The sequence below is a fragment of the Microtus oregoni genome, unplaced genomic scaffold (assembly GCF_018167655.1).
Source record: "Microtus oregoni isolate MIOR12 unplaced genomic scaffold, Mior012 000005F_ref0000423, whole genome shotgun sequence".
Classification (NCBI taxonomy): domain Eukaryota; kingdom Metazoa; phylum Chordata; class Mammalia; order Rodentia; family Cricetidae; genus Microtus; species Microtus oregoni.
The window spans coordinates 59,085,085-59,099,593 of NW_024543064.1; the positions used below are offsets into that span (position 1 = coordinate 59,085,085).

Here is a 14,509-nt window from a genome sequence, read left to right on the forward strand (position 1 = left end):
ACAGTAATGGTACATACTTATGGAATACATCTCATATACATTGTCACTTTGATCCCATTCACTCCTGTTCTAGAAATCTTTGAGCTTGTCTGTTCCAGATTCTTACAAATATGTAATATATTTTCAAAAACTATAGTCCTACCTTACTACAGAATACCAGAACTCACTCCTCTTATCTTTAGAACTATGATTTAATCTGCCTATAGCCTCCTTTCTCCACTGCCATCATAACCTCTAAGACCACTATCCAAGGTATTGAATCTTGCTATAAACCCTGTTTTGATTGTGTGCTGCTGACGTAGGCATAGCTACATCAAAGACCAGAGCCTCAGTCCCATAGGAAAATGGCAAAGCCTTCTCCCTGGAGTGAGTGTACATACTGATAATGCAGAAAACGCCTACCATGGCTTTCTCCTCACCCCACCCCACCCTGGATATTTATAGCCGAAAGACTGTTCCCTTATAGAGAATATATATATATATATATATATATATATATATATATATATATATATATATTCCTACCAATAATAGCTAAAAGTACCTCTTGGTTTAACACCCCACCCCCTTGTTCAGCTGTATGTAATAACCCCACACCTCTCTTCACTGTACACAATATACACACTAAGCTTCCAGGATTCTGAGGCCTCTCCATCTGAGAGGCCAAATTACCCAATCCCAGCTTTGTTGTGTGTGTCTCTTCATTCCCTGGTTGCCCCAGTTGGGTCTGTCCCTAAAGCCATGCAAGGACATGACAACACAAAGGTCACATTGAGAGACTAAGGAGAGGAACTCACACTGGAGAAGTAGCAACAGAAACTAATAATTTATATTATTTTTGAATGAATACTACTAGAAATAATCTCTACTGCCACCATGCAGAATAAAACTAAGAAGAATGCCATCATATATGTCATACATAGCCTTTCTTTGAAATTTATTAACTATTTTTCCTTATAAGGTCTTAGAATAGTGGTCATATACAAAATCAAGATGTCATTCCAACACAGCATTTAGGTCACCACACTTCATGTGGCTGAATCTTCCTGTAGATGTGAGGTGATCCCCAAAGCCAGGAGCAGACGGCAACCTTGAAGAGTGTTTGGCTCCGAGGTTTACTTAGTCTCATGAGACTCAAACTATCCTTTAGTACCAACTCTTCCAAGAACTTGAGCCAACTGTCCTACAGGGACAGACCCCCTATAAATACAGATATAGACACAAATCTTATACCAGACAGAATAGAAATCGCTCCGCCCAGAGCAAATTTCAAGGCTAATAAATATACTAATAGCATCTACTCACTACTATAAAATTTGTTCTGTCAAAATATTTAGCTTTCTTTTGGCTGATTAAACTGTAGCTAAAGATTATTAAAATATCAATATCATATCACAGTGAAAATAGAAAGGGGAGAAAACACTGTCTTCAATTTCTAGGGTACTATTTCCACCCATTCCCAGATGTTTAAAAGTGTTATCTGTAGGTCTTGTGATAGCATTGTGTCTAGCTGGCATGGCATGTATCTGAGCAACAATGTTTAAGCATTTCACTCTATCATGTATATTAGGAGCACAATTACACAAAATATTTTTCCCTTTTCTTTAAAAATGATCCACCAATGATCAGCAGCTGTAGAACATGACTTAAATATATAGCACTGCTTAACAGCCTTAATGAATAAGGAAATGAACCTGGGTGGCCATTCTAATGATTGCCATTTCATAGATTACACAAAAAATAAAATAATGTTTACATGGGTACCAAGATAAATAAACAAAATATGAGGTGGTGGAGGCCACTAGCCAGAACCTGCAACAATCTGAGTAAGAAAAGCACCTGACATCTAAGGACTAGGAGATGTGAGGCCCGCATACTCTCACCTTACAGTAGTCCCAGCAGCTCAGCATGTGTGTCCTCTGAGCAGACTTCCATGTCTATCGTAAGGAAGTGATCTTTCCTTTAAGAAATCATCTCTTATGGTTTGGAAACAAGAGGTACTCCCAAAACTCACGTTACACTTAGTCCCAACTGGAAATGAGCTGCAAACTTCCTCGCTACTGGCTAGTGTCCACGGTGCCAGAAGGTGCTATGCAATCTGCTGGGAAAGAACCGTCAATGACAGTTCTGCTCAGCTCTGGACCCTGTGTGCTGCACTACCAGCCTACCAGGCAAGATGTGCCTACAGGTGAAACAGTGGCAGGAGTGTTACGGGAGCAAGCAGCACATCCCGGTAGGATCTGAAGCCTTCACGGCTCTGATACTGTAAAGCTGGTCAGAGGCCTTTGGTTTGGAAGGTCGTAAGCCTTAACACCCAAGCTACCACAGCTGTTCTGCTACACAGACATGCCAAGTACTCGTTCTGTTTATGCCCACAGACTAGCGCTGTTGTCAGCTTTCTGCAGAGAGGCTTCTTTTTGCTGTTAGCAGCAGTTACTGCAGAGACTCATAAATACTCAAAGTGCTGAGAATAAGCAATTGTTAAATGCTCAGCCCCAAATCACCCAGCCAAGGCTCAGCAAACACTGCAGAAGAAGGATTAGAGAGAATATAGGAGCAGGAGGAAGGGATGGCATGTTGTGGAATGCTGTCTTCCAGGTATAGCTGTGGCACTCTTGAATTCTCAATACCTGACATTAACTGCACAAGATTGGAATTGTCACTATTCTGTCCTAGAGGGTCAAGGGTTCATACGACCCTAGCGTTCCCTGAGGCAGTGAATGGTTTCTAGGGGGAAAGGGTTCATAAAGCTCTCACCATTGCCTGAGAATCTATAGGCATCTAATGCTTCATGGGGGAGGGAGCGCAGTAAGGTAATCGTGATCCCGTATATAACCCTTCACCCACACTCATGTAAATAACCCCAACTAAATACATTGGTACACACACCCATACATGGAGTGGGTGGGTGAAAGTAAAAGGGACTAGTTAGAAACAAAAAGTATCAGCAAGGGGACAAATCAGAGTAATAGGGTGAATATGATCAAAATACATTATATGCATATCACAATAAAATGCAATAATGAAACCTTTTGTGTGTATAAATAATATATACTAATGAAATTTTTAAAAGTAAACACTTGAACTGTTGAAAGCTTGGTCCCCATTGATAGAGCCAATCACTGAGAGTGACTTACAGTATTGATCTATTAACGGACATACAAACTGACAGCATTATCGGAAGGTAGTGGAAAGTGGGTGGTAGAACCTGGCTTGAGAATTTTGGTGGCTGATATGACTCCCTACTTCCTAGCTGCCATGACCTAAGCGGTTTTAATCTACCAGGCTCTTCCATGATGTTTCCACCTGGACACAGACCTGAAAACAACAGAGCCAACTAACAACGGACTGAAATTCAGAAATCATGCTCCTCTGCTGGACTCTTTTTCGAGTGACCCTAAGTCTGACTCACACATATCCGAACCTCAGCTCTCACAGCGCTGGAGGCATAGGTAATGTGGGGAATCTTAAAGTTCACCCCACTTCCAATCTATATCAAATGGCAAATTAAAATGTCTCATTATGCTACCATCATATTTGATACATTATGGACATGGGAACCAAGCAAGAACAATCTAAGCATTCCCTGCTTCTTCTCGATTCCTTTTGGACTGTGAAGATGAAGTGATAAGCCTGTTAAATCTTCCACATAATCATAAAGAAATTGTGCCTTAAGTATACTACTTAGTCCAAGACTGAGCTAAATACTTGTCTAATAAAAACAGTTAATAGTAAAAACCCCTAAGACCAAATTCACTGTGTGAATGAAAAATGACAGATGTGTTTGTGTGTATTTCTGCATGTGTGTGTATGTACACACGTGTATATGTCCAGATGCATGTATGTGCATGCATGCACACACACACACACACACACACACACACACACACTGTATCAGAAGTGCATACAGATCAAGAAAGGTCAGTATATTATTTCAAGGGATTCTTCTCTGCATAATCTCCAGATACCATCTGTGCTTCAACTACTCAAATAGAACGTCTTACACATCAACACTGGTTATGAGTGGGGGCCTTTAGAAAATATGGAACAGAGAACTACACTAGAAGCAACATGAAATGATTTATAGTACGCATATACATTAGGACAAAGGTCCTCTGCACACACTGCAGGTTACTTGATAAAATACAAATGAGCATGACAAGCTGAGAGAATGAGAAACACCAAACACAAAATTTCCCATCTTCAACATATTTTCAACACCAATGACACCTAATGTTTTCACCTAGGAACACATGACTTTGTACTGAGGTGAAATTTTTGTCTTCACTATTCCTAAAAGAAAGCATAAGCACAGACATCATTAAACAGAATATAAAATAATGCCATGCCTGCTGGGTTAGGAAACCCTCCCTTCACAGAAAATATTCTAGAGATTCTAGCCAGTAGAAAAATAAAAGAACGCTGTGTTAAATGTACTTCTATTTTTAAAGGACAGAGGGAAGTCTTATTTATGTCTGACTGCTTATTACACTCCAGCTCCATGCAGACAGGAAGACAATTGTTTATCCTCACATCCCTGCCTGCAGATCAGTACCACGCAGAGAGAGAATACAATGTTATTCTTATTAAATGACTGCATGAAAAGAGGGTCAAACTGTAAGGAATCTATCATGAATTGATTAAGCTGGATCTACCTTAGGGCAATATTAGAACTAAAAGGAAAGCATCACAAAATGGGTTGTGAAAAGCAGAACAAAAATGTACTATATTAAGGTTCCCTAGCCAAATGTAGCTTTAATCAAAAAAAAAATGCATAGTTAAGTATAAATCAATTCGGGATAAGAAGAAAGAAACCTAACTTGCAACAATGAATACATTTTTTAAAGCCATAATTTTAAAACTTTGGCATAAATAATCCACAAACTAAAAATAACCTGTAATTGTAAATACTATGCTATTCTCCCATTACCTGAGCGGAATCTGCTTGGGCTAACTTTGTGGTGACCTTCAGGATCTGCTGAAGATTCTGTCCTGTATCTTCAACAAGCAGGTGAGCCAGCAGTAAAAACACATGAGTGGGGACCACGGTAATGAGCGGGAGCAAGGACTCCACTGCAGCCAGCCAGTCACACGCGGCTGACTCTTCTCCAAGCACTTCAAGGACCCTCCAGGTGGTAAAGACTGAACCATACATGCTGCTCACAGGAAAAGTGAGCCTGCAGGAGAGCTGAAAACAGACACAGAAGGCATTAAACAACGAGAGGAGTGTGTGTCAGAAAATATTCCTGTTCCTGACATTCACTTATTTTATAATTCATTATCAAAACCGTTCCCACCAACAAAATAAATACACACTTTGAGGTCCTGCCAAATAGTTCTCCACCATATGTGAGGTAATAGGATTAGACAAAGAGGAAAAAACAGTTGCTCCACAGAACCTGAGGACACGTTAGCACAGAATTTTCTCATGCTTATAGTTCATTCCTAGTCAAGGAAGAGGGGTAGAAATGGATCAGTACACAAGATCCAGAGGCAGCAGAGTATGAGAGAAGGGATTCTCACTTTAAAAAACCTCCAAGTGATCAGTAATGAGAAGGAAAATAGACACCCCCTTTCATTTGGCCAGGTCCTTGTGAGTGGCAGCCTAGGGCAGATGGCAGACTTGGACACAGGACAATTCACACTGGTAACAGACAGTATGTGGACGGGAACAGAGCTGTTTTGGCTTGAGTCTGGGAAGGCATTAGTAACTGGGTTATAAAAACTTCTGCAATCGAGAGACAGTGATGCATTTCAGCACATCTGAGAAAGGCTCCTCACAAAAGTGAAGCAGCAGAGTCGGATCCAAGGACTGCACAAAACTGTGCATGGGTGCTTGAGCAGAAATGATTCAAGAGAAGTCACAGCCGTTACAGAAGCATTTGACACTGCCTGCTAATGGGGTCATCCAAATTTCACAGAGGAGGATGACAGAAGCTAAAATCCCTAACTGCCTCTAATCGGAGGATGACATAGAGATAACCATCGAAAGAATAGGAAATAAAAGTTAATATTGGGAAAATGTAATATACGTGTTAGGATATAATCCACATGTTATAATATGTGCTCCTTTAAAGTTTAGCGTTTAGAAGATTTCAGTAATCCACAGATTTCCATGACCACCACCAGTACCTATTTTTATGACATTTTCATCCGTCCCGGGGAAAGCTCACTAGCCTTTCTCTACTCCCAGTCTAGGTAGACTACCCACTGGCATTATAACTTCTATCCTGGCTATTCTGTACGATAGAAATCACATACTAGTTTAGCTTTTATTCAACAGACGGCACACACGTTGTGGCTTCCTTTCACTTAGCATGTTTTCAAGGTTTGCTCATGGCATAGCTTGTGTCAGTACTTTTTATTGACAAACAGCATTGCATCATATGTATATGGCTTCTCTTCTCTATCCATTCGTGATAGATAGTTGAGCCATTTCCATTCTGGGAGGCAACTACAAACATGCTATCAGCATTTCTACAAACGTCTGTGAGACAGTATTAGTACACAATTTTCTTGAGCATATGCTAATGAGTGACTATCAGATTTAAAAATTAATTAGTACTATAAAAACTGTGACTGTTCTAGCCATACTATTAACTAATATGAAGAGATTCATGAGAATCTACGATAGAGTTTAGAATGCCCCTTTTTTCCAAGAGTATGAGGAGAAAGATGCTATTTATCATATCATATTACATAATAAAAGAGTAACCACTAAGCAAAAAAAAAAAAAATTCAGTTGAAAGACTGAGAATAGCACTACTAGAAACCACAGTGAAACAGAAGACTTTCATCATGTACCATTTTATGCTTTTTTAACTATGTGGATGTATTAGTATTGTAAAAAACTTACAAAACTTAAATAACATCTAAATTTAAACACCTTTGTCATATTAAAAATGCTGTTCATAAGATGATGAAATTCATTAATGACCATGGCCAAGTCCTTTAGATTAATGACAACCCAATATTGGACTTCATAAGAGACTTGGTTTTCAGGACAACCAAGCTAGCTTCTAGATATCATACAATTTCTCTCATTTCATTCTTTGTACAATTTAAATAAAAACTAACTTCTTGCCAAGGTATATGAGCAAGATATGAAGCCATCTAATACTTAATAAAGCTCTCAGCACAATGTCTGAAGTTACAAATACAGAAAAAAACTGTCCCTATCGTCCTAGGGAAAGAAAGACAAAACAAGTAGGTATGACTAGAAAAGAAAATAACTGGACATCAACATGAACCATGAATCGAGCCCAAAGCCCATTACCCTGATGAAGGTAAACAAGAAGAGAAAAGGAATCCCACATTACTTCAAGTACTATCTCCCATCTTATTTGTGTTTGTCTGGTTGGCTAAAGGTAGACCAGCAGTAAGAAACGAAAATGTTAAATAATATATCACATTAAGATCCCCTTGCCCCAGTGAGTGACAGCTGCTACTGTCTGGGGAAGGGTATCATCCACGATTTCCCTACCCTGAAAGAAAACAGATGAAAAGGTTGGTACATTCTGTTTCTCAAAGGAAAAAGTAGAAAGGAAAAGGATTTGTATTATGTGTATTTTAGCACAGCAGAAAATAATAAAGAACAAAACCACAGGGAAAAATATACTTAAAAAATACTAGAACTGGCATGATGATGGCACCTGTAAGCCCAGCATCTGTGCAATGGGGCAGGAGCGTCATGAGTTCAAAACCAGACTAAGCTAAGAGAGACTCTGCTTAAAAAAAAAAAAGCAAAGCAAGGGGGACTGGGCATGGTGGTGTACACCTTCAATCCCAACAGAGGCACTGGGCATGGTGGTGTACACCTTCAATCCCAACAGACACGAGCAGTTCAAGACCAACCTAGTTGACATGAGAAGTTACAGGCTATATAGTGAGCCCCTATCTCAAAAAACACATAAAACAAAGGAAAAAACACAATTCAAAAAATAAATAAAGCACTATCTAAGGGACCGTAAAGATGGCACAAAACTTAAGAGTACTGACTAATCTTCTAAAGAACCCAGGTCTGAAAACTGTCCATAACTCCATTTCCAGGGATCTGATACCCTCTTATAGCTTCCACAGGCAAATCTCTGATCACAGAGAGAAATGCAATCAAAACACTGATACACATCAAATTAAAAATTTAAAATATGTATTAGATAGTTGTTAAAATGTATTTCAATGATTTTCATAAAAGAGTTGGGGTTATCTAGTTTTAAAGGATTTTCCTAGAAGCGTTCAGGTGCATTAAGTGTGAACTGTGTGTCGGACATTTGACAGTCGCTGTTGACCTAAAGAGGTCTGTGAATACAGTGAAGAAGAGCATTAATCTCCAACACTGAATGCAACACTCTTAACAGATAAAAGGGTGGAGACATGGAAACTCAGCACTCAGGAGACAGAGACAGGGGAATCCCAGTGAATTGAAGGCCAGCCTGGTCTATACAACCATAGTGAAACTGTCTCAAAACCCAAAAACAAAATCAAAAAGTGTTTTTCTTTCCAGCCCTGTGTTCCCATAGAGAATCTAGATGAGAGCTGAGAAAGGTGGGGATACTTGGTTATCACCAAATGATAAGTCACATCATCCGAAAACATAAGATCATGATAACTCACATCATCCGAAAACATAAGATCGTGATAACTCACATCATCCGAAAACATAAGATCGTGATAACTCACATCATCCGAAAACATAAGATCATGATAACTCACATCATCCGAAAACATAAGATCATGATAACTCACATCATCCGAAAACATAAGATCATGATAACTCACATCATCCGAAAACATAAGATCATGATAACTCACATCATCCAAAAACATAAGATCATGATAACTCACATCATCCGAAAACATAAGGTCAAGGTTTCTCCTTAACTTTCAACCAACTCTCATGAAACCAGTTCATCTCAACTTATTGCTAACTTACCATTTTATTTACTAAAATCTACCTAAATGCTGCTATCATTTCCTCCTAAATTCAGCACAAAGATAAATTAGTGGATGGAGGGATAGATAGAAGTAACAAAAGAAAAAAAAAGAAATCACCAAAATAAATAAATAGATAGATAAACCCAGGGGGGAGAAATAACACCTGACCTACCTGTCCATCCTTTATGGGGCTCTGTGGGGACACAGTGGTACCTTGTCATCAGAGGGCACAGGAGACAGGCTGCCTCTTTATCTGACAGTAGCAACAGTTCTCTAGTCACTCTGCGAGCACTGTCTAAGGAATAACTAAGAACCTTCACTAGTCAATACTCATGGCAGTTTGCCCTACTCAAATTTCTCTCTTTATTGCTCATAATTTGTGTACATTGATGCTTTCTTTTATTTTCCATTATGTTGGGAGGATTTTCAAACATGTTAGAATTTAAACTAGCGGCTGGTTGGTTTTTTTTTTTTTTAAATCTGAGTAGATTACAATAAGTGGTTTCAAGTTTCACACTTAATAGCCAAATTTTAAAATAAGGATCTTGTTTTCCACACACTATAAAAAATACTTATTAGATTTTAAAGAGATGAATATCACATTTCCAATCGTGCATTGTTTTATATCTTGGGAACGGAAAGATGTCAAGCCCTATTTTATTTCATGGTTCTCAGCCTTCAGAAATAGAGAAGCCATTACAGTTCTGCATGGAAGGGTACTTAACCCTCAAACTATACTTCTGAAAATAATTCTAGTTATAATCAAACACTAAGTCAGAACCACCAAGAGAAATCATTAAAAACAGAAAATCCATGGCTTTCATGGAGAGCTTTCTGCAACAAATCAATAGAAAAATGGCCTAGTCTTATGAAAGATGCACATTTGCTAAGAACAAAACGTGCTAAATACTGAATACCCACCATGCACTAAACAATGGATCAGGTACTTTGGATGAAAAGATAAATAAGTTAATATGTTATTTAAGTATGAGAGAAAGAAGACATTCAGTCAGACAAGTGCCTAAAATATTTTAACTAAAGCTATTTCCTATGATCCGCTAAGAAATATAGAGCAAAAGCACTTAGGATAGAAAAATGCAAAATGATCAATGACTACTGCAATTTAATGTTAACAATTTACATGGGTGCCCTTCCCTAACGGCCCGAGGAAGAGCCACAATTCTCTCCCTCCGTGGCTCACCACAGAGTTAAAGGTGCAAACCTGGATCATCCACATTAGCACACAACATTCTTTGCATGAGGTAAATAAAGATATGCTGGGAAGACAAAGCACAATGAATACCGACTTGGGGACAGGAGAAGATCTGGCTGTGTCTGCAAGAACAGGCAGTTCATACAGAGGAAACGAAAGAACATTATGTGAGAAACCCAGGATTTAGGGAGAGACTTGGTGAGTGGGAGCGAAGCTGAACTGATAGGTGTGTTTGGAATACAGAGATCACACAGGTACCTGGGGAAAAGAAATCATTTTTTAAAAGGGTGATATGAGTCACTCACAGCCTCGATAAAACAGCACAGCATCACGAGGAGGATATTTTTAGCATCAATAGTATCCCTCCCTACTCCCTCAGCACCAACAGCTGCTAAAGAGGAAGTCCAGCTACCCATGCTGATGAATAAGACACACAAACACCTGAACAAACAGTAAGCTGAGTCCTTAGGTATTAGAGTTAGGGTGAGCCTCAGTAAATAACACTTGTGCTTTAAAAGTACACAATTCATTGTACATCCTGCCTGAGCAGTAGCACTGGACCCCAGCTCTGGCCCCACCCAAGAGCATATCTTTGTGCTATATGGGAAATTAGGAGGGAAGGTATAAAAGAATTAATAGGATTCTTGCCATCCTGTTTAGAACTTGGACAGAAAGTCCTTCTCTCATTGCTAAGTTGGATATCTACCTCAAGAATTAGAATTAAAGTGGAACAATCTGGATTTGGGAAGCTGTAATACACATTTAATGAGTTTCCAGTGCAGACTCAGGTAGGGAATAATGATACTAGACTCTGGCCGCTCTAATGCCTAACTGCGCGTGACTAAAGGGACCTCCTTTTTCCCAAACGAAGCAACAAGCACGTTCCAGCTGCTGTTCACAGCGAACTCCTCCACAGAGACTTTAGATGCTTTCCTGGCTTTATCTTACTTAATTCTCGCCCCAACCCCGAAGAAGAAACTGGAAAAGGAATACAATCTACAATATGTAAAAGGAAAATGGGCATAGCAGAAACGCCTAGGACTCAGGCATTTCAGACTACTGTCACAGAAAAGGAATAGTAAAGGGCCAGCAATAGGGTCCAGTGGGTAAAGGTGCAAGCTCTCAAGCCTCACAACCTGGGTTCGCAGGGCAGAGGGAGAGAACTGAGTCCTGAAAGTTGTCATCAGACTCCCACAAATGTTCACCAACATGACGTGTGTACAGGCACACACACACAATTTTAAAATAAGAGAAAACAAAGACAGAAAAGGAGACAGAGAACACAAAACGAGGTGAACAAGACTACCACTCCCACTACAGCACCAAGAGACTCAGAGTCTACTGCTTCCTGAATGGACCGTCCTCATCCATGGCCGTACAGTCTTACAAGGCATAAAAAAAACATGTGACAGACCTATTATCTTCTACTTGAGGCAGGAAAATGTGGTCATACATAATGACAACAAAAGCCACCAGCTAGGGAGCCTGTCATTACATGCCATATAAATCTTATACTGACCCCTGAACTTGCAGATTCTGAGAAACATTCCCTACCTGGGAGACCCTGACTGGCAAGATGTTGGATATACATCAATAGACTCTAAGAATGAAAGACTCCATGCTCGAGTATGTTAAAGAAGAGTCAAGAGAGAAGGTTCAGGGGTTAAAAGCACTCGCAGCTCTTGCAAAGGACTAGAACCATATCCAGCGCCTCACAACCAAGGATCTGAAACTCTCTTCTGGTCTCTGCAGAAGCCTTCCTGCATGAGAATAAAAATCAATCTAATAAAGAAAAGAAGCACTGAATTAAATGGATTTCATTTCTTTATCTCCAGACTAATCAGGACTGTTAGTGTCTAGTGAAATGGAATATCAAAAAGGAAGAGAGATCCTACAGCACTTCTAAAGCTAACTGCCCACAGGATCACCTATCCTTCCTTCGCTGTCCAGAGAAGGATAGCATCTCCCACGTCACTGCCTGACAAATGTGGGAAGTGCAAGTTCACATCTAAATACAAACTTCATTAGAAGTGACAGAAAAAACCCATGGACCCAGAAGAGAAATAAAGAAGAATTCATTACCATGAGGTCGTTGTCTCCATAACATTCCCTCTGTAGCACTTCCAAAAGATTCAGAGCCATCTGCTGCCTGGAGGGACCTTCCTCACCCATGGCCAAACAGTCTTCCAAGGCGGTAGAAGACAGGATCTGCAGAAGAGGCACCATGAGCAGCAAGGATGCCTTTGGGATTTTCTGACCCTCAGCAACAGAGAGGAGCTTCAAAGCTAACCACAAAACAGGAGATCACAATTTTTTGTTAAATTAACATCAGTCAAACAGAATGCTATTTTATCAATGAAATAGAGTTTTTCTTGCCCTTTTCCAACCAGTTGAGATACAACTAGGATGTGAAGTTACAGTAAAAAAGAATAACAGTAACATAAAAACTAATTGTGTCTCTTTTACAACTACTGATATTTATAACAGAAGAATAAGGATACTTTTAGGAACAATACATTATGCATCAAAAGGTATATATAAATAAACTACATTTTTTGGTCACTGTGAATTTTTAATACTATTAAACATTTGTACATTATAGCATTTCAGCTCCTACTAACAAACAACCAAGAGACCATAAGTCCCTATTAGTGGATAATGAGGGCAACACACATGCTTCTTCAACATGCCAAAAGTCATATTAGCAGAAGCTTGAGTGAACAGCAAGATAAAGCATAGCTGACTACCAACTAGACTACTAAGAACAGGATCACCAAGGTCCCACGGCACACGTCCACAAAAATCCTTTTGCAGTAAGTAGGTTCTTTTCATGGGAACTCAGCCTCCACATCAGAGGCAGAATACAGAAGTGCAGTGAGTTAGCCATGCACCAGGATCTCCCAGAGCCTAACTACAGAATGAGTTAGGATATAAGTAGACCTTTTTTACTATATTTTTAAGGTTACTGAATAAACTGTGATTTACTTAAAGATGTTATTCATAAGCTTCAGAGCCAAACTATCAAAGTAATCAAGTAATTTCCCCACTACACTAAAAAAAGAAAGAAAAATTCTCTGGACACTAAATCATGTCAGTACGTTGTCAGTATTTTGTTAAATCACTTGGAAGTCAAACCCTAACATGAACTGAAGTACAAACACATGTTACTATAACATTATTTTCCCTTAATGTTGGCCTTAATCCATAGTGGTATTGAAGACAATATAAATATCTATTATCTTTTTTAAAAGAAGGAAACACATAACACACATATTCAATATCATATTATAAATTGACCAGATTTTTTTATAAGCTATTATTGATAAACGTCTACTGGTAGTAAGTATACTGTATTTTATATTAATACTTGATTTTGAATTTGAAATGACTGACATTCTCTTGATTATCTATTACTTTGAAAACTAAGTAGTTCCAATATACTAAACAGTTTTAAATGACAGTCTCAACAATTTCCAATGTGGTTTACTCCCTTAACCAGGATAACCTCAAAATAGGCATTGGTTTGCAAGAGAAAGAAAATTCTGCCAGCTAACAGCTGCTCAAAACATTTGCTTGGTCCTGTGTCATTTTTCTATTGTGCATGAGTCAAAACATATGTTTGAAACTTCAGAATTAGAAAGGCAACTTCCATAGGGCTTTGGAAATTTTTCGTCAATAAAACAAATACAAACTATTTATATAAAAAGTCAAATTTACAAGCACAAAAGACAGTAGGGCCATTGAGGTGAGTCAGTAGATAAAGTGCTTGCCTGCAAACCCTAATGACCTAAGTTCCACCCATGGAACAGTAAAGGTGAAAGGTGAGAATGCCCTCTGTCATCTGCCCTCTACATGCATGTGATGCCCTGTGTGTGTGCGCGCATACAATAATAATGATAAATATTTTATGTTGGTTATTTTTTTACTTTATATGTATGAGTGTTTTGCTTGCATTTATGTCTATGCACAACATGTATGCAGTGCCCACAAAGGTCAGAAGAGGGCACAGGATCCCCAGGAACTAGTTACAGATAATTGTTAGGTCACCATGTGAGTGATAGGAACCAAACCCAGGTCTTCTAGAAGAGCAGCTAGTGCTCTTACTATCATCCCTAAAGCATATTTTTTCAGACTGAGTAATGTTTTCTCTCAGGCTGCAATTGGAAATTGTTATTAACACCAAGAAGCACAAGAAATTCAGGGGACAGTAGTGATAGAAAAATTCTGAAACTAGTTTGTATTCCTGACTATACAGGCCAATAAATTTTAAAATGCTTCACTGTATACTTTCAATGGCAAATCTCATGATATACAAATTATCAGAATAAGACTTTGTAAAAGCAGCAGAAGTCGCAGCCTGGT

General features: G+C 38.9%; 1 protein-coding gene across 1 annotated transcript in view; it reads right to left on the reverse strand.

Annotated features, from left to right (window-relative positions):
• Focad (focadhesin) overlaps positions 1 to 14,509 on the reverse strand; it is a 286,838-nt gene that overhangs the window by 184,658 nt on the left and 87,671 nt on the right. Inside the window, exons 10-11 of the mRNA XM_041651620.1 lie at positions 12,230 to 12,432; positions 4,931 to 5,188 (exon numbers count right to left, since the gene is read on the reverse strand). Of these exons, the coding sequence (XP_041507554.1) occupies positions 4,931 to 5,188; positions 12,230 to 12,432 (461 nt within the window). The remainder of the gene's footprint in view (positions 1 to 4,930; positions 5,189 to 12,229; positions 12,433 to 14,509) is intronic.